Here is a 22,364-nt window from a genome sequence, read left to right as displayed (position 1 = left end):
GTATTCACTTGTCCTGATATTGACTGCTATGTTAATACTCTTGGCCCAAGACAACAGGGCAATGGAATGGACTACTACAAGGGTCGCTCGTCAATGTCTGGCTACGGTCTTGGCAGTTGGTTTGCTAAGCTGTTTCGCTCTTCACTACCACTGGCCAGAAAATATCTTGTACCGGCTGCGACAGATTTTGCATCCTCTACACTATACGATTGGGGCTCTGGCAAGGATTTTAAAAAAAGTGCTTTGGAAAATCTTATGTCTAGCGTTTAAACCTTTGACGAGAAATTAAAACAAAACGGTATAGGCTTAAAAAGGCCAAGATAAGACGCACCCCTCATCAGACTCTACTCAGGACAGAAAAGTAAGACAACCCTCTTATCAAAGAAAAGAAGGAAAAAGTCGACCCGTGCTGTAACCAAAAGTCCCAGAAAGAAAATTGTTAGATCAAAACTAGATTTCTTCTCCTAAAATGTCCTACCTACCGCATAAGGATTTCCAACCTTCAATCACCATCTCATTGAATCTATTCAATGCTGAAAATGTTGATGTGAGTGTCAAGCATGGATACTATGAACAATTATATCCACAACAACCCCTCTCCGATAATATACACTTTCAAATTTATTCTAATGAATACTACTTAAATGACATGTACTCAACATTTATTGATTTAAATATGAAATTCCGGAAATCTTATAATTCACTGCCAATTCTGAGCGGTTGAATATCATATGAAAATTGTATACTACATAATTCATTTAGTAAAATCAGTGTGTACATGAATGGCATACTGGTGAGCACAAGCAACAATCTTTCAAATTATACGAGCTATATGCAATTCATGTTGATGACACCCAAGATATACAAGGAATTGAGAGGCACCTCCAAAGGATGTGAATATATTACTAATACTGATAGTACAGATGCACTTAAAAATGCTACAACTAGTGAATTACATCTAGTTGGAAAAATCTATCATGACATATTTAATATACCCCAATGGCTGCCGCCCAATGTTAAAGTAGATTTAAAACTAACGCCTGCACCATCCAATTTCATATTGAGAAAAGATATTGCTGCCAATCCTCGGCAATACTTCATGTACACAAACAACAGGTCATGAGTTATGTTGCTTTGGCCGTGGAAAAAGTGAGAGTCATTGGTAACAACATTAAACTACTTGGTCCACATACAATCAACAATCAATGTAATATTGCCATGGGGTCACACACATTCACCGATTCATCCCTTATCAAGGTTGAAATCCCGTCGAAATTGGCTTTGGCATTTGTAAAAAGTTCCAGTGAAATAGGATCATGGACTGAATGCCCACATAAATTCGAGATGTTTGGACTTTCATTTCTTGTGTGCAAAGTAAACGGAATCCCGCTCTACAATCTATCTTTTAATAGATCCTATAGAACATTTTACGAGCTGACCATGCAATCCCTAGATCACGACTTATAACTATTTGAAAATGGTATAACCGAAGATATGTTTGCTAAAACACATGGTATCATTGTACTGGATTTGTCGGGTACACAGGATATGAGTATATTACGTACGGGGAGTGTGCGTTTAGAGTGTACATTTGCCGACCCATTGGCTGAGAGTATTGCACTAATCTCACTAAACCAATATGAAACCTATTGGGAAATCACTCCCGAAGGCAGTGTTCTACTAGACTTGGCGCCATGAACACCAGTCAAATAATCAATGTATTTAATATGGACCCCTACATGTCCCAGTACAAATCCTATTGTCTACCCTCGGACTTTCTTGGAAAAGTGTCAACAATACCTTGATTATTGTTAATAGCAGTCCGTCGACTGTGCTGACGGGTCATTGGCTGTGCATCTTTCAAACAATGAAGACGATTGAATTTTTTGATCCTCTTGGGCTACCCTATACATTCTACACACCCCACATCAACAACAATATTGAGAGCAGTGGGAAAATTATTATTCAAACTCTAAAGAGGGTGTAAGATCTAACGACTAAAAGCTGCGGCTTCCAAGCACTACTAAATTTTGTGTTCCTATGTCGTGGTTATACCTACAAGCAGGTTCTCCACATTTATGGTGACAATCCGCGTCTGAATGACTTTCTAGTGGAAATAATCCTCTCAGACCTATATAGTATTGATTTCAGTGCCCTAAGAGTAAAGTGCTTAAAAAATGTTTGTGAATTTGTTTATTAATAAAATGTATATATATACAACAATGTCTTTAAATCTTCACTTTAGATTTCATCTTCGATATATAGGCAACTATCGTGAACCACTAATGCTGGTAAATCATTTGGATTCACTGTATATTGATCTTGATTGACTGCAAAGTCAGGGTCACATTTTCTACAGTACAATGTAACTTCAATCTCGTCATATCTCTTTGTATAGTCAATTATACTATTTTCATTCATAATATGAAATTCAAGAGTTTCAATCTGTCTATTTGAAGCAATATCACAAACAGTGTTTTCAAGTGGTGAATCACATTCCGTCACAGCTAAATAAAAATCACTTGGCTCATAGTAATTGTAGGTAGTGACGTCACAGCGATGACGTGGAAACCAAATTGTCTTGTTGGCCCATCAGTTGAATCGTAGACCAGATTCTTCTTCCAAGAATAATTTAAATCCGCGACGATACCAATCTCGTAGAAATAAACTGAAAACACGGTTGGGATTCTTTCCAATCACAGCGGGGTAAGTATTCTCCCACTGAACACAATTATCATAGTGACAATTGGAGCACAGGTGCCCTCTAGGATGAGAGTCACACACCTCCTCAAGACATGAATTACATCCTTTAATTTGTACTGCATAGCCTCTATGTAATTTACAAGGATTACATAATTTAAACTTTTCACTATAGTCATCAATAATTGTACAATTCTCACATTGATTAAAACTGCCAAGAGTGTACATGCACAATGGACATATATAGAACATTTTTCTGTTTCATATGTCAACTCACTCACAGCTAAAACGAAACTGATCCTCTTCGTTCGATAAATTCAACGAGAGGGAAATGGGGGAGAGAGGAGTAGCTCTGTGACGTTACCTCTTTTGAATGATGGGGGAGCCATCTACATTGAATCCATTGGCAATGTTTTCAAAAGTATAATCACAAAATGATTCTGCCTGGTTCCAATTAATATATCAATAAATTGAGTATAAGCATTTGAATCACATTTTAAAAGTTTCATAAAATAGTCCAATGGGGGAGAATCACTCCTCATTATATTGTCAAGTGTTCCCTGACAAGAGAATATCCTGTGTTGAAGAGATAACTTGAGAAAATCATCATCCAAAATCAAATGTTTTTCCATAAACACTAGATTTGATCTAATTCTCTCTTTCTCAAATTTATTCATTTTTCAATCCTTTCACTCTGACTGTTGACTCTAGACTGACCCTGATTCGTCAGCTCTAACCAGAAAAGCATGTACAATTAACGATACTGTTTATTTTCTTCAATATGTTTCACTAATGCACTTAAAGCACATTGAAGTCTATTCACATGTGCTATATCAGCTTTTGCAGCGAAACATAATTGATCCTCCATTTCAAATTTGCTCAAGGATATCACATATCTTGCATATACTGCATCCCAGTCCAGACAAATCCACGATCCTTTCGTGATTTCCATCGCAATGTTTGGTGCTCTTGTACTATTATCATTAACTCCACAATCAACTTCTAATAGTGTAAACATTCCACTCATCACCATCACAAATATATATCCAAATGAGTAAAGTCCAAACTGTTCTTCTTCTCACTCCTTTGAATTCTATTCACAAACTAATAAAAATATAGCAAAAAAAACCGGTCCTTATATTAACACCACCGCTAATATGTAACCAGCCCTCTGATTGGCTGAGAGGGAGGATGTATCCGACTCGCTGACTGGCTGAGAAGGAAACACGTGATCTAACTGTTTCCGGAATGTCATAACATTTGGCAAATTTCTGTTTTTTCATTTTCACTGAGAAAACCATATAACAAACATGAATTGCTGTTGACATCCATAAATGTGAGAAAGTTCCTGTTTTTCAAATTCTCACTGACAAAAACCATAAAACATCCATAATTTGATGTTGACATCCGAGAAAAACATCAAATAAATCGAACAACATACATAACCATCCATGAAAACATCAAATAAATGTGACAAAATTCATGGTTTTTCAAGTGAGAAAAATTCTGTTTTTTCATTCTCACTGAGAAAACCATAAACCACGTGGTTCTGTTCGGACTCAATAAGGCATCTCTACTTATATTTCAGGGTGGGAAGAAGAATTTTCTGTTATTTTTTTTTCATGGGGAAACTTTTCATGAGGAGGGAAGTTTCCAGGGGGTGAACTTGTCGAAGGAAATGATACACTGGGGGAATTTGCCAGAATTCCTATGCGAAATTCTTTTTATATTTCTTGTTTCTCTTTTCCGTTTCAATTTTAAGCGTAGAGTTGTTAAAGGTAATTGTCCTGGATAAATTTTCACCGGGATTGAATTGTCTAGAGGATATATCCGTGGGTAGGGTATTTTTCTGTGGACGTGGGGCGAGATTTCCTGGGATTATTTAAAAAAAGATCAGAAATCAAATAAAAAAAACAATTTTTTTCAACTGAAAGTAAGGAGCAACATTAAACCTTAAAACGAATAGAAATGATTACGTATATGAAGGGGGTTGCCTCCTCCTCAACACCTCGCTCTTTACAGTAAAGTTTGAATTTTGTCCCAGTTCTTTAAGAACGACTCCTTAAACACTAGGGTCGTTTAATTGGAACAATAAGAAGCTTTTCTCAAAAGTACTAAAAAACTTTAGCATAAAGAGCAAGGTGTTGAGGAGGAGGCAGCCCCCTTCATATATGTAATAATTTATGTTCGTTTTAAGGTTTAACGTTGCTCCTTAGTTTCAGTTGAAAAAAAAACTTGTTTTGTTTCTTAGGTACTTGTCAATTAGCCGGAACCCACGCGATATATTGTATAGGGACGTTGCTTAAGAAACTAGTCCGAGACTTCCAATAGATAATTGGATTGCAAAACCACCGTTTGTCATTGCGTTTACAATGTTTAAACTTTGGTTTATTTGGGGTTTAGGTGGGATAAGGTACCTAGGTTAGGTTAGGCTACGTTATTAATATATGTTATACTTTATCCCCCCCCCTAATATGCAAATATATAGCCCAAATTTGTTTCTAAACTATTATATTTTCATCATATATTGTTTTATTTTATTAGCATCACTGTATATATAATTATATATACAGTGATTAGCATTAACCAAACTTGACGTCTCGCGTGGGTTCCGGCTAATTGACAACTATCGTTTTTTACTTATTCAAGTTTCAGAGCCGTCCTTGCCGAGGGGTTAGCACGCTAGACTTGAGATCCTTATTCCGTAAAGAAAAGGGTTCGAATCCTGGTGTTGTTGATTATTTGGCTTGAACGGTGGTCAGTGGCATGACTCTGTAAGCTCAGCCAGAGCCAAACGAGCTCTGAATGGGTGCCTTGAGAAGTCTGGGGAAGATAAATAGGAAGGGTGTGCAAAAACACAGGATGGCTTCTTCCTGACCCCCTATAGCACTTCCTGACTAAAGGGCCATGAAACGGTGATCAACTCAACTGGTAGGGATTGTAAAATTTAATGCCGTATTCTGTACCTTTAGCTGAATATTTACTAAATGTAGCTGAATATATACTAAATATACTGGATTTACTGAGTTATAATATACTGAATGTGCTGAATTATATGCTGAATATACTAAATAAAGAATGCCCAAAAGTCGATTGTTTACCCAATTTCCCTTTCGTAAATAAATTCCGGAGTATGGGCTCGTGTCTACTTAGTGGACCCTCTACTTCAAACTGGATCGTTTACACTAAGGCTTTTCTTGCAGAGGGTACCCAATGAGTGGAGAGGAGGGGGCAATTGCCCCAGCTGGGTTTTGAAAAATAACTTGTAGTATATTCTTTGAAACAAATTGAAAACAAGTTACCCACTTCTAGATTTTGAAAAATGATTTTTTAACATAATTTTAAAATTATTGAAAAAAGTCATTACCCGCCCTTGAACCTCTTACATTTTTATGAAAGTAAGAATAGGCATCAAAATGTGGATTTAATGCTTGTGGGGCCAATGGGAGTTGACCTTCAGGGCGTGATTTTTCTAAAAAGTCTTGGATTTTTTTTTTTACTTTAACTGGCCATCTGGCTTACTTGTTGTTTTGGATGCCTAAAAAATCACTTTATCTTGTCAACTATAAACTTTTTTATTTTGTTTAGCCAAACAATTTAGAATTTATTAGTTTATCTTGCCATAAATTGTAGAGTTTGGATAAGAGATCCAAATAAAAACACAAAACTGAAACCCAACAGATACTTTCCTGGAAATCGTAGAAAAACCATTTAACTTTTCTCGTTTTGTGCCGAAGATGGAAATATCCAGTTTTAATAAAACATAAATCGTTAGAAAGTGTGAAATCTTTTTCGATTGAACGGAGTAGAATCTTTTTTTTAGGTTCGGAATAGTACAGTCCCTAAAAATATTATAGCGTACTAAACAGATTGTAGTCCCTAAACATATTATAGCATGCTAGGGAAGTGCCAAAATCCGTTCAAAAGAAATACTAGCTGATTAATTTTGCAGCTTTGTGAGGTGCTTGTGGTGCAAACTACTTTGATTGAAAATCTTGCCGGCATAGTTTCACTGTTTTTCAATTAAATTCATAGTCACAGTGCCTATTCTCGATAGCTTTCAATGATAACCAGCCCCTCGGGAAAATTCACTAATGTACTCTTTGTCGTTGAGACGGTCAACTGATGCTCGCAAAATGATTTTGAAGGTATCGAATCCTCTAAACAGTAGTTTGCTTTCCCTTTTTTGCTTTTATTTACATAATAAAATTGTGACCATGATTAATAATATTTGACTTTTTTATTTTTTTTTAGGTATATATCAGTGAAATAGCTCATCCGTCAAACCGAGGATTAGCCACATCTCTACCAACATTTGCAAGTATATTTGGGAGTTTGGTTTGTTTCAGCGCCTCTCGAGTGATTTCCTGGTACTACGTTGGAATTTGTGGTTTAATTGTCAGCATTGTACACTCTTTAGCTCTAATGTCTATTTTACCAGAGTCTTTTCGATATTTGATACGGAAAGGAAAACCCAATAGTGCTATGAGAAGTTTAGAAAAATTACGTGGACGCCCTGAGATTCATCCAGAGTTCAATGCAGTTCAGGACGCCTGCGATATTTTATCATTGGAAAAAGATTTTGGTACACTTAAAATTTTTCGGCCAGAATTTTATAAGCCAGTGTATATAGCTGGTGCAATTATGTTTTTTGGACAGTTCTCTGGTATTGACGGTGTTCTCCTATTTGCATTTGAACGATATAAAGACGATGCTTTACCAAGCTCAGGATTTACACACTTTCCAGTAGTGGTCCTGTATTGTTTACAACTTGTGGCAACACTGGTCTGTGGATTCCTTATCGATAAGAAGGGAAAGAAACTGATGCTTTTAGTATCCACTGGGACATGTGCTGCTGCTGGCTTAGCCCTAGGCTTATATATATTATTTGAAGACTTGGAGATAGTGGATCCTGCTTTCCCCTGGAATTGGATACCGGTTGCATGTGTTATTATTTATGCTGGGGCATTTTCTCTTGGTCTTGGGCCGATTCCTTGGATGCTGTTCGGGGAATTTGTACCATATAAACATAAGGGGCTGGCTGTTGTCCTTTTGGGTTTACTGTTTTGGCTTCCCAGTTTATGCATAAATGTAACATTTTCATTAATGCAGTCCAAGCTGTATTTGTCTGGTACATTGTGGTTTTATACAATATTTTGCATTTTTGGTTATTTATTTGTGCTTTTAAAACTACCTGACTTTAAGTCTGTTAGCCTTGAAACTATTCAGTTACATTTCATTTCATGTAGAGGGAATAAAATTGTCGATCGGTATTAAACCAAGCTCTTTGAAAAAAATTTTTTTTAATAACAAATTTTTCTAAGTGTTTATAGGCATATAATGTCACAGTTATTGTCTCCGTTATATTTGTCATAGTAGGCTATATATCACACTAATAGTATCTCACTTTTGAAGGTTGTCTGTAAATTGAAAGGAATAAAAGGTCAATTTCAGATTAATTAGGACATGAGCTGTCACTTGCATAGCCCTTGGCTTATATATACTGCTTGATGACTAAGGGATAGTGGGGTCTTGCCTGGCAATATTTAATAATTTGTATCTGTGATTATTTATGTTGCGGTATTTTTATAGGTCTAAGATCGATGTCTTTTATTTTATTTGGGGAACTGGTACCATATAATCGAAAGGATAAGAGGCAGGGGTGAATAACAGAAGGGAATAATAATTTGTTTGTGTTCGGTTTAAACTGGTTCCTAACCTAGAGTAGAAATTGAAAAAAATGTCCTTAACAATGCATTTTTAATGTTTTCAGCTTCAGAAATATACTTTCGGATCCACTGTATAATAAAAAATTTCATACTTAAATACCTAATTTAGATGACGCAATATTATTAACAGAAGACACTTCATAAGTCATCATTGTTGAGCATCATTACTCCTAACAGATCCATAAGAATGTAGAGAAGGAACATTAAAACTTAAGCTTCCTAGATTAGCTAGATTAGCTAGGTGAGCTAATCTTGTTTCCCACCCATTCACATAAGTATGTCTTTTCCAATGGAGTGGTTTCATCACCAGGGGTATTTTGGCTTTTTTTTTTATCAAATTCCCTGGTTTTGAAGCATTTATGAATTGCAAGGCAATTGCAATTGCAAATTGCAATTGTAGGCCTAATTGAAAATATAGATTTTCTTCAGATCTACAATTGGGCTCAAAAAATTGATCAGACAACCCTTAAAGAATCTCTGAAGCTTTAGTTTTCATATTCGTCAGTTAAACTCAAGGTCCTCAACCTCCCCCCCTTCCCTCAACACACTCAATCACAGGTCCTCTCATGGAATGAAATAAACAATGAGAGCAGCCTCATCTTTGACGGTGTCAGTAATTGTTTTGATTCGCTCTAAAAAATTGGACTCAATAAAATTTGGATCGTAAGACCTATCATCAACTCCAAAGAAATCTATGCTACTTTGATTTATACTGCTATATTGGCATTGATTCAGAATTCGAAAGTACAAATTAGGCCAGAAGCCATTATTTTGATACTAAAAATAGTTTTAAGTCGTCATTATTACCCACAATTATAGTTTACAAGAGGTATAAGAATGTAGTGTAAAAAGAAATTAAATACACGCAAAATATAGAAAATACAAAAAACGAAAGATATTAACTACAGAAAAAATGGTACTGTTTTGCTTAATGGTACACACCGCTATAGACTCTATCAAGGAAACTAGTCAAACGGGAGAGACAGATACCCGGTTATAATGATTTATGAAACAAATTTGGGCTATATATTTGCACATTAGGGGTGGGGGGTAAAGCACAGAATATATTAAATACGTAACCTAACCTAGCCTAGGTACCTTTTCCCCCCTAAACCCAAAAAAACTAAAGTTTTAACATTTTGGATGTTGTGACGGTTGGTGGTTCTGCCGGATTTTTTTGTGGATGTTATGACGGATTTTGTGGACGTTATGACGTTGGATGTCCTGACGGTTGGATGTTATGACGCCTTCCCGTCATAATCTAAAACCTATCAATAAGCCACGTTCAGTAAACGAAAAACATGTTAAAAATGTATGAACAACTTATTTTTCAAAGATAATTTAAAACTGTTTTGACTTTTTATAGACTTTTTAGTATTATAAGTTGTTATTTTCTTTCTTTATATTATACTACCTATTTATTTTAAAATAACTCTAAGAGTTATTAATTTTTGTTTTTATTTATATTAATAGAGGTATTTACAGAGATATTTATTATCTGTTTTATTTCTTGTACTATTAATAAAACTCATTGCTGAAGTTAATTATGTTGTTTGTGAGTTTGTGTACTATTTGCAGTTTAATGCCGCCGAATTATTTAAACCTGATCAGAAGGCTTATTGTCAAAATCCAATCTTTCGGTGCAAAGGGCTTGGCTAAGGGAGGGATCTCCTAAAGTCTCACTGTCTAATCAGCTACTCACCCTCTTGTGCCCTAATATAAAATTTGACAACATCCTCGACCAGAGGTATAAGGTAACTTGAAGGAAAAATAATTTCTTATACCACACTCAGGGAAGTCTAAGAGGGGGAGGGGGGATCAAGCCCTTCCCGAAATTCTAAATTTTCTTCAATATTTCGGCACTTCTTATTCAAATTTTTCTAACAATTATTTTTTATTATTGTCCTAACCCTGAATTCCTTATAGCCCCTCCACCTCCAAAAAGCTTCTGCACACACTGGCTTCTCTTTTTAACTTACAGTTAAATGTAAGTTTAATAATGCGCATAAATTTTAATAATGAATATGAGTAACTAAAAAACAAATTGCTGGTAATATATATATACCAAAGTTGTACCCATTACTAAATTTGGTTTCATTTTAAATCTACTGCACTCGCTGCAATACCAAACCGACTGAGGGACGGAGGCCAACACAGGTGCGTACGCTGCTTCTCCGTCCCAATATCTTCAGAGATCACCGTTTACTCCCTCCCGCGGAGTTCCAAGTTCCTTTAAATCCTTTCTTTTTACCTCTTTCCACTCCGTTCGAGGACGATCTGCTTTTTATTTTGCCCCAGGTGGATTTCCAAAAAAAAAACAATCTCTGACAGTCTGTAATCTTTTCTCCGCTAAACGTGTCCTTGTCACCTCAACCCTTCATTTATTATAGCCCTAGAAAATGGATAGGACAGCATTTTTTGAGCTGGTTGTTGTTTGACATACGGTCAGTCAAACGGGTACCGAACTCTCTCTGCAGACAATTCCTCTGGACATCGGTTTAACAAATCTTCCTCGGCCTTTTGAAACGCCCACATTTCAAAACCCTCCGTAACCACTATTATTAGCGAACTACTACAACAGCTACTAACAACCCACTACAGCAGCATGCTCTTCCTCCACCCCATTCTATTTAAAGGCTCCCTATTTACATACTCCCAAGAGGTTCTAATTTCCCTTAAATCCTTCTTTACGACCTTTCCCCACATAGCTCAGGGGTGATCCGCTGTTCGTCAGTCCCTAGATGGTTGACCGACAAGGACGATTCTTTCCCACTAAATTTTTGTTTGACAGTTAGAAACGTAACAAAATGTAAATAAACAAATTTTTGATGCATTCTTAAAGCTTGTTTTGTCCCATCCCCCCAAAAAATACCACTCTCCAACGAAAATCCTGGATACGCCCTTGCTGCGCTGGTAAGTATAGCTATTCACTTGATCGTATTTCTCATTACCCGACATCACCTCTTCACCCTCACTTATTCTTAGTCCAAGCGACTTATTCTTCTAAATTAGACCCCGGCGCCGCGGCGACAAGGGAAGACCTGCGGCGGCGGAGCCAAAACTAACAGCGGTGGCGCGCCACCGATGATTTTTTCGGAATATTTTCTGTTCGTTTTAAGTTTCAATGTCGCTCCTTACTTACAGTAAAAAAAACCTGTTTTTTTTTTATTTAATTTCATAAAGACGATACTTTTGTCAACATATGAAGACCCGTCTATATTGCAATATTATCTGTCTGGTTTATATACGAAGTAACACAAGAGACGAAAATTAACGAACAAGATAGTAGTGAAGAATTATGGTATTCGAAGTAATATTTGGCAGGGATAGTCACTAGATATATCATTAGGGGTGGCACTGTGATTGGGGGATTTTTGAGGAACCAAATTTTTTTTCGGGGTGACGCATAGATTTTTGAGGAAATCCCCTAATTAGGGGATAGTGCAAGCCCTGCTTGATTTCTAATAATAAAAAATCGAAACACTTAACCACACGAGAAAAGAAAAGCTCCCGACTTTGAGGTTGTCGCAACAAAGAATTGCCGCAAAATTAAGTCAAAGTCAACCGAACGCCGCTGCCTCTGCTGGCGGTGGCGTACATCCGGCACGCCGGTGGTGTTGTGACACCTCGGCGGTGGCCAACCGGGCCTCTCATTGGCGGCCAACCGGGCCCCTCGTTGGTGGCATTCGGTTGATGCACCGGCGTGGCGCCGGGGTCCATTCTAAATATTAATTTGAAAGCGGATTCTTGCACCCAGAACTATTACAACTTCCAAAAAATTTTTCATTTTGCTAATATTTTAATTTATGACACTCAAATCATCAGCATAGTCTAAGTCTAAAAGATATTTTCTTTCCCATTTGATTATGTGCTCTCCTATAGCCTTTGTCGTGCTCGTCAGGATAACGTCCATCAAAATGATCCATATAAAAGAGGATAGAACACAACCCTTTTTTACTCCTGATCTAATACGAAATCAGCTACTAGCCTCATTTTTGACTTTAGCCACAGCAATGTTGTTCTCGTACATAGCAATAATTACTTTAATATATTTACCTGGTATACAATTCAAGGGTATGACCTTCGCTATAGCTTTTTTATATACTAAATCAACCACTTACTCATAATCTATAAAACCAAGGACTAAAGGAATGTGATGAGTCAACCACTTCTCAACTATTAATCTAAGAGTGACAATTTGGTCGACCTATCCTCTCCCCTTCCCGAAACCTCACTATTCTTCTCTTAAAAATGTATCAACATGATATCTAAGTGAGATGTATCGTCATACTAAATAAATTGCCTCTATGTTTACTACAATTACTCTTAATACCTTTCTTATAGAGGGGTTTAATTAGAGTTATCTTAATCGCTATTTAAATTCCTTTATTAAAAAATTTAAGTTATAATCTTCAGCAATTTATCTCTAACGCAACAACCACCATATTAACAAAACTCATTTACCACACTATCAGCCACTGTGGCCTTGTTATTTTCTAATCCTTTTAGTAGCGTCTTTAATTCTTTCTCGCAATAAAATGACTGAAGTAAATATTCCTTCACTTCCTTTTTGTATATCATTTCCTGTAACTTTATCACGGTTTAGCACATTCCCAAAATGTTCTACGCATTTCCCTTTACCTCTTTCCTTATCACTAATTGTGGCCCCATTCCTATATTTAGTTGGCACAAGTTTAGGCCGACTTTTCTCTCTTAATTTTTTTAACATGCCAATGCAATATTTTACTATTATACCATCTGGATGTACCTTCTATTTCTTCAGTAATTTTATCTATGGCCTCTATTTTACACCTTAACCTCCTTAATGAGTTTAGTAAAACTTAATAAAATTTTAATAAACTCAAGTAGTGCATGAGTTAAGTAAAAACACTAAAATTATTTTATCCTAAAATTAATTCATTGGGGCTTTAATATTGATGAAAAAAAGATTAGAACACTAATATAAAATTATTAAACTCGAACTAAACCTTCAATCAATCAATCAATCAATCAATTTATTAATACTAAAAAAAACAATACAATTACAAACTTAAAAATTTAAACACGCCCAAGAAGCTAAGCTTGTACAGGGCCAACAAAAAAAATAAGACGCTATTATAAAGCACTAAAAGAAAAAAAAAACCAAAAAAAAAAAAAAAAAGTTAAGATACATTTATGAAAACAGGAGAAATAATAGGAGAAAAAAGGAGAATTATTTGAAATATATTGAATGAAAAAAAAGACATAAATGTGGATAAAATGCAAAAAAATGAAGAAAAAAGGGGGAAAATACTATACTGGAAATACCCAGCGAGAAAGTGCCTTTGCAGAAAGAGATAGAGGGACATCAGGATGGATGGAGTTCCATAGTAAAATAGATTGATAAACAGGAGACCTCTGACCTGCTGTCGATGAACGCTTAGGTAAAATGAACCTGCGAAAAGAGCTACGTAAAAAAGAAGAGTACCTACCTGAGCCTGACAGAAAGAAAAACTGCTGCAGAGATTGTGGGAGTCTACCTAGAAAAGCAGAATGTGCTAAATAAAGGTAACTTTTACCCAAAATACGATCCAGCGGAGCTATTCCAGTATCATTATAAAGATCAGAGGAAGGGTAAAAACGAGGAAGAAGAAAAGTAGCCTTCACTGCCCTATTTTGGGCTCTTTGAAGTGAGCAGAGAAGAGATTTATTAGTACTACCCCAGACAGAACAGCAATAAGAAAGGTAAGGAAAAATAAAAGCATAATAAAGAGAAAGCATAACATCAGGGGGAAGAAATGAGTTAACCCTGTATAACATTGAAGATTGGCGGAGGACAAGGGAACGGGTATGAGTTATATGGGGTTTAAAAGAAAGAAAACAGTCAAGATACACACCAAGAAATTTCACTATAGTAATTTTAAATTCAACTATGAAATTTTAAATTTGACGATTCAAAACCGGTTTAAAATGAAAATTCGAATTCGAAATTAACTATACTCTGGAAAACAACTTTAATTCTAGTTTTTCATCATTCAGAAACCCAAAATAGCTTCTACAAGGCTTAGATATTGGTGATATAAAAAAAAGTTTTAGAATGAAACAACTAAATTTGAATAAGACGAGTCAAGTGTCGAAACTAAGTGTCTCAGATCTGATTTAACAGCACTAATTATCCCTATGACCGGTTAACCTCTTTTGTTACATTTTTGTTTCCCTGAAAGAAACTAGCCTCTAATTTGAATGAAAATGTAGTTTTAAAAGTTATAGATATGCATAGATAGATAGATAGATCGATATTTATTGCAAAACAAAAGCCTCTTTGGGCCATGGCAAAAACAAACACAGTTGCATATAAAGTCAAAACACATGATAATAACATGTATAACAATAACTAAACATAGCCCATAGCAAATAAAAATAAAATAGCATAACAATTGCAACACAAAAGCACAAATAATACTATAAAACTAACTCGCATAATTTCATAATGTCCGCTCAAACACCAGGGCACAGAGAGAGAGAGAGAGAGAGAGAGAAAGAGAGAAAGAGAGAGACGAAAACACGTACAAAAACACAGAGTCAGACACACAAACAGAGACAAGCAAACACCAGACTCAGACACACAGGTACAGAGAGTGAGAGAGACAAGACACATACAAACGCACAAATTCAGACATACAAACAGACAAAGACAGACATGGAGACAAGCAAACAGCTGCTCAGACACATAGGCACAGAGAGAGAGAGAGAGAGAGAGAGAGAGAGAGAGAGAGAGAGAGAGAAAGAGAGAGAGAATCAAACAGTCGCTCAGACACACAGGCATAGAGAGACGTTAACTGCTTTTAAGTTAGGTTCGTTTAGGTTTGTTAGCACTAACCTAACCTAAACGAACCTAACTTAAAATTAATAAACTCAATGTAACCGAACTTCAAGCTCATGTGCCCTTTGTTTGCTTATGTGTCTAACTCTGTGTTTATTTGTATTTTGTCTGTCTCACTCTAATGTGCCTGTGTGTCTTACGGGGTTTTCGCTTATCTTTCTCTCTCTCTCTCTCTCTCTCTCTCTCTCTCTCTCTCTCTCTCTCTCTCTCTCTCTCTCTCTCTCTCTCTGTCTCTCCCTTTCTCTCTCTCTCTGTGCCTATGTTTCTAGGCGGCTGGTTGCTTGTCTCCCTGTCTGTCTTTGTGTGTTTATGTGTCTGATTCTGTGTGCTTGTAGGTGTTTGCTTCTCTCTCTCTCTCTCTCTCTTTCTCTCTCTCTCTCTCTCTTTGCCTGTGTGTTTGACGGGCTGTTTGCTTATCTCTCTCATTTTGCTTGTGAGTCTGAGTGGCTGTTTGCTTGTCCCCATGTCTGTGTCTGTGTTTTTATGTGTCTAACTTTGTGTATTTGTAGGTGTTTTTTTTCTCTCTCTTCCTCTCTGTGTAAAATTTCGAACCACGCAATTCATTCAAAGAAATATTTCTTCATCGAGCTTTGTTCAAAAGAGAGTACAAAAACATTTTGCACTACACGTTTGATTCAAAAAACCATATCTTCATGGAGCTTTGTGCACAATAAATTTGTGCAAAACATTTTGAACCATAAATTTGATCCAAAGAAACGTTTCTTCATCTAGCTTTGTGCAAAAGAGGCTAAATAATGGTTGAACAACAGAGTACAAAACGTTCTGAACCACACAGTTTATGTAAAGAAACGTATCTTCATCGAGCATTGTGCAAAACAAAGTACAAAACATTTTGATCCATAAATTTAATTCAAATAAACTATGTTCATGGAGCTTTGTGCAAAACAGAGTACAAAACGTTTTGAACCATTCATTTGATTCAAAGAAACGTATCTTTATCGAGCTGTTTATAAAGCAAAGTACAAAACATTTCGAACCACACATTTGATTCAAAGAAGCACATTTCCATCGAGTTTTGTGCAAAACAGAGTACAAAACATTTTGAGCCACACATTTGAGTCATAGGAGCGTATTTTCATAAAGCCTTATACAAAACAGAGTACAACACATTTAATTTGCATAAAACTTGCATACCACACATTTGATTCAAAGAAGCGTATCTTCATTGAGGTTTCTGCAAAACAAATGTGTACAAAACCATACATTTGACTCAAAGACGCGTATATGCATCGGGATTTGTGCAAAACAGAGTACGAAACATATTGCACAACACATCTGATTCAAAGAAGCGTATTTTCATCGAACTTTGTGCAAAACAGAGTACAAAATAACAAAACTTATTGAACCATACATTTGATTCAAAGAAGCAAATCTTCATCAAATTTTGTGCAAAACAGATTAGAAAATATTTCTAGTCCAAAAAATTCTAAGTCCAAAAAATCTAAGTCCAATAAATTCTAAGTCCAAAAAAGGGGGTGAGAATTCGGTAGATGGGGCAATGGAGCCCCTGGATGTGGGACAAGGATGACCATAAGTTCCCTCTAAAATAAAATGCCATAGAAATTGATTCATTGGTGACAAAAGCTCGCTGGTTTACTTTACCCAAGCGCCTGTCATAAAACCAGTTTCCTTCAGCCCAAAATAAAAATTGTATTCATATAATTGCCATAAAATTACTGAATATTAAGTATTATAATAACTGATCATTCCTCTTATTTATTGAAGGTCTAATATAAGTTATTCATATCCCGACAGGAATATGTAGGACATTCACCCGAATTTTGTGCTAATACGGTTATCCTAATGATGTTCGTCTAGGACCTAGTATAGGAATACTACTATTGTCTGCCTATATGTCTGTCTCGTGTCTTGACAAACGATTACACAAACAGGATCAAATCTGCAGACTCAAGTGGATGGATCCTTTTATTGAAGGTTGACAGCTGATGGTGTTAATGTATTCTGCTCTTTTAGTTCTAATTCTGGTTCTTTTAGAGTGGTGCCAAGCGAATTTTGGGAGCCCCAACAAAAAGAAGGCTGGTGCGTACTCTAGCAGGCTATATGCAAGAATTATGTTAGGATGACTTGGTTAGTTGGAATAAAACGCTTGGAACAGATTTACTCGCAGCTTTCGATTAAAAGAGGGTCATATAGGATTAATATATGCAGTCCAAGAAAAATCTACAGCGGATTTTAGATCTGCATGTCTTTTAGATTGCAAAATCATGACTCTTTCTTGCAAAGATTGGCAATTTCGGATTGGCAGATCATTTAAAACTTTGAATTTTAAAGATAGGGATATAATTAAATTATATTTATAACTTAATATTAATTTAACATCATTCACGCTCAACTTGGAATATTATTAAGCTATCCATATAAACATTCTTACTTAGCAGGAAGGGATTTGTGAAAGCACAGAATGGCTGGCCCCCAGTCCCTCATTAAACTTCCTGGCTGAAGGGCCATGAAACGAAGAACAGCACCATTGGTCTGGACCTTGAGGGTCTAGTGCAGTCATACTTACTTACTTACTTGATTTTACTTACTTTAATATTCTTACTAAATCACTGTTCTTATTTTGGTGTTGATAAGGGTATAGTTAGCGGTATTGTCCCCTAGAAAATTCAATACCCCCTTGAGGAATCATCAAAAGGCAGTCTAAGCCAAATCGTGAAAGACAACCATAATTTTTGTCCTTTCCCCTGACTAGTCATTTTTCTCCTCAGTAGAAATTCCGAGCTACGCCCCTGATTGTTTTTCAATTAATAATTATACGGAACTAGAAGAAGTAACTACAATGTTATAAAATGAAATTAGACTTATCCAAGGGAATGTATATCATAGAGCTCAAGTTCGTAGGGGAGGGAAGTCTGAATGAAAAGGGCCTATTGTATCAAAAATGTATCTACATGGAGGATATCATAACATTCTAAAGTTTTGGGGGAGGAAAGTGAACATGAAGCCCCTCCCTATATATATGTTCAAATATCTACAGGCAAATGATAAATTCAAACATCTTCAGAATAGTTTTTTTCTTCTTTTTTTAATGTGATCGGTGTAATCTGGATTGTCAACACCTATCTGTAATATGCTAACTTTCTTTGTAATTTGGAAATCAGAACCAATAAATCAGGTCCTTTAGAGAGAAAAAAAAACTTCTATGAGAATCCGGAATTACCCTACCAATGTGGACACCTCAGACCAGCCTACTAGATTATTTTCCTGTTCAACAATGGGACGGCTAATCACATTGGAGGATCGGAGCTAAGATACTGGACACAACATGGAGGCACAGCAAGGGTTGCCACCCACTGCCGTCAAAAAAAAGTGCAATTCGTGGCCAAAAGATTTTTGCTCAAAAACAGTGCAAGTCAAAAAATTTGCACTAGCAGGGCTGCCAAAGCTTGCGCATCACCTCTGAGGTGTAAAACAGTAAATTTCAAATTAAATGTCTGCAAGTTGGTAACCCTGATCCATGGGTTAATTACATTTCTGACGTAGTTACCAACTACTGACGATCAAGATTAATGAAAACTAGCACCGAATAAGAGTGATTTTCACTCTTCCACTTCCCCTCTGAGGTATAAAAAAGAGTGCATTTCACCCGAAAAGTGTGCAAGTTGGCAACCCTGGGCACAACTCCTTTATAGTGATGGAAGACAGTATCTGACCCCTTGAATAGCTTTATTAAACCTGATTGAAAATTGATGAGACGCAACCTATAAAATTTATCGAAAACGTCGTAATAAACAAATAAGGCAACCACTATTTAGGCATAGTTAAGGAAGTTGAATATATTAAAATAATTAATAGTCAACGAGCCGAAAGTAATAAAACTTTTGGGTTCCATTTTTTCGCATTTGTCTAATATGGAAGTATCTCAATTAACTACCCTGCATCTGATTAACCTAGGTTTCAGCATTTTAGGTTCTGGGTTTGATGTATTTCCAAAGGTTTCCTTTTTATGGAAAAACTTGCGATGTTTTTATTTATTTTTTTTAATACCTCAAAATTATTTAAAAAATAAAGCAGTAATTTCTTCTTTTTAATATCATTGCTATTATATTCTCATTCCTTTATTTTCATGTAACAGCTCTATCGCTGCTCTATTCTTTTTGGTACTTGTGTATAATAGCGACCCCACTCAAGAACTGAAGTTAGGTTAATCCTAATGAAATATACCAAAATATGATCAAAATATAGTAGGCCTACTTTAGTAAAAAAAAAATTATGGAAACCGCAACAAAGAACTATGGAAAGCAGGGCACCCAGAACGCACTATATTAAATACCAAGCCTAACCAAACCAACTTTAAATATTAAATATTTAAGTAAAATGTATCTAACTCATAGTTTTCTCACCGTTGATTTTGAATTAAAATCAATTATTTTGCAGGCATCAAGAAATGGTCAATTGTGGGAAAAGCCAGGAAAGATAGTCCGAGTAATTGAGAGGCAAATCGAGGATAAGCCCTTTTTAGGATTGTATAAAAATGATGTCATTTCATTTGTTGATAGATAACAAATATTCCATCAAAATCCCTTTTTCTTCTGAGGCTTGTAGCCTTTGGTGGGTAATATTAAAGGTAATGAAATTTATATATTTGGAAGCCGCATAAAAACCCGATTCTTATCAATTGTTGTCAAAATTCCGTTTTTGAGTTTCGGTTACTATTGAGCTGAGTCACTCCTCAATTACAGTTTAACACTACAAACTGTTTGATAAAACTTATTGGGCTAACCTCCTATTTTTTAATTAATCCTGTAGCAAACCGGAGTTTTCGAAGCACTATTCATGCTATTAAAGTGTAGTATTTTTGAGTCCAGTTCAAATGTGCTCTATTTTAGAAAATTTTCATTTTTGTGGAAGCTCTTGGTTCCCTTACGTGTGCGTATAGGACCCTTACAGGCGTATTATTTCCTTTGATATGTTTGCCTACTTGGTTATTCAGCGTAAGCAGTGAATTTATGGCAAATCCAGGGAATATTTTTTTTTAAACGCTTTTTGGTTCTCGTTACAAAAATGACGTCCATTGCAAAAGTAGTTCCCTCAAAATGATGTTCGTTATTAATTAGAAAAAATTGAATTCAGAAAGCAATATATTTTCACCATTAGTACTGTTAAAATTAGGGTAGCATCTTAAGAAATTTTCTAACTTCAGAAACTCACAAAAAAGGTATTTCAAAAAAGTGATTGTAAAATTAAAAGATAATTTTTCTACATAAATATCTGCGTGTTCATTTTGCAGACAAGTAAGTTCAATCCATTTCAAAGTAAATATATTTTACATTATTTTTATGTTATCTTTTTATACTCAAAACTCAATTAGTATACCCCTTTTTCTGTTATAAGTCGAATATTTGAATTGAATTTATACTGAACAGATTACTTTCAATGGTCCTATAGTCAAATTTAAAATGATATTCAAGAAAATATTTTCTATGCATTTGTGCTAATTTTTACAATTCGGACAAAAACTTCGGGGGGGGGGGGGTCAAACCCAGTACCCCTTCCCTTGATACGTCTTTTCTCGTCCTTTCCCAAAGGGGAAAGAAACGTACCTTCATCGAGCATTGTGCAAAACAAAGTACAAAACATTTTGAACCATAAATTTAATTCAAATAAACAATGGTCATGGAGTTTTGTGCAAAAACATGGAGCTTTGTGTTTTGGGTAGCTTTCCCAAAGGTACCCCTTCTTTCACAAAAAGCAGGAGTTTAAATTAGTAGGATTGCCTCCTCCCCTTCACTATGATGGTTAGATGGGCTCCATGTCAGTAATTAAAGTAATATAAATTATAGTTTCAGCTGTTTTACAGGAGCTTGCTAGTGACTCGTAGATCATGGACTTTTTTTTAATGTTTCCTTTAATTAATTAAAAAAAACTTTCCGAGAAATAAGTTTTTCAAAGAAAAGTAAAGGCCATTTTAAACTTAAGCTCAGGAGAAACAAATACCTGTTAAAATTAAAAATCAGAACGACCAGAAATTACTATTAAAGAATACATGAAACTCAAAACGAACAAAAATTAAATCAACAATCATAGCAGAAAACATACAACAAGTAATAATATAAATGAATAAATAGATCTTAAAGCGAGTAATGCTTAGATTGAATATGAAAGTCAAGCTTAAAACGAAAACAAATATTTTGCTGTTAAAGCATAAATGAAACTTAAAACGAACAGAAATTAAATAACAATCAGTGCGAAAAAACATACAATATTTATTAATGTGAATAAACAAACAAGTCTTAAAACGAGTGAAATATAAATTGAATATGCAAATCAAGTTTGAATCGAATAAAAATAACTACAAACAAGAGTTTCGGTATCGCCTCACTGCAGAAGCCTTAAACCTACTGCGTCATTGGCGCTTTACTGAAGAAATGTTTTCTTTTGTACTTAATATTGAAAATAAATATTAAAATTACAGTAAAATTTTGAACTGATGAGCTTTTAGCAATTAATATCATTATGCATCAAATATTCAGTTTAATTTATTAGTTCTTTTCAAGATTAGTCAAGTTCTTTTCAAGGTTTAAGGCTTCTGCAGTGAGGCGATACCGAAACTCTTGTTTGTAGTTATTTTTATTCGATTCAAACTTGATTTGCATATTCAATTTAAGTTTCACTCGTTTTAAGACTTGTTTGTTTATTTACATTAATAAATATTATATGTTTTTTCGCACTGATTGTTATTTAATTTCTGTTCGTTTTAAGTTTCATTTATGCTTTAACAGCAAAATATTTGTTTTCGTTTTAAGCTTGACTTTCATATTTAATCTAAGCATTACTCGCTTTAAGATCTATTTATTCATTTATGTTATGTCGTGTTGGATGTTTTTTGCCTTAATTTTTTGTTCGATTTTTTTTTGTGACAAGTTTCATGTATTCGGTAGCAGTAATTTCGGGCCGTTTTGTGTTTGAATTTAAGAATGGTTTATTATCTCCTTAGCTTTATTGAGTAATTAGGTTTACTTTTAATTGAAACAAATATTTTTCGGGAAGTTTTTTTAATTAATTTTTTTTAGTTTTCTATCGAAAAAACT

General features: G+C 35.3%; 1 protein-coding gene across 1 annotated transcript; it reads left to right on the top strand.

The window, feature by feature from the left end:
- The first annotated feature begins 778 nt into the window (after window positions 1–778).
- Window positions 779–9,474, top strand: LOC148943753 (facilitated trehalose transporter Tret1-like). The gene is made up of 2 exons (XM_089101227.1): window positions 779–793; window positions 6,955–9,474. The coding sequence occupies exons 1-2, from the start codon at window positions 779–781 to the stop codon at window positions 7,975–7,977; spliced, it is 1,038 nt and encodes a 345-aa protein (XP_088957353.1). The 3' UTR covers window positions 7,978–9,474.
- Window positions 9,475–22,364: the final 12,890 nt, after the last annotated feature.

The sequence above is a fragment of the Artemia sp. Qi Xiang Cuo genome, chromosome 15 (genome assembly GCF_049724085.1).
Source record: "Artemia sp. Qi Xiang Cuo chromosome 15, ASM4972408v1, whole genome shotgun sequence".
NCBI lineage: Eukaryota > Metazoa > Arthropoda > Branchiopoda > Anostraca > Artemiidae > Artemia > Artemia sp. Qi Xiang Cuo.
The sequence above is the reverse complement of the archived record's forward strand: the minus strand, read 5'-3'. Positions and strand labels throughout refer to the sequence as shown.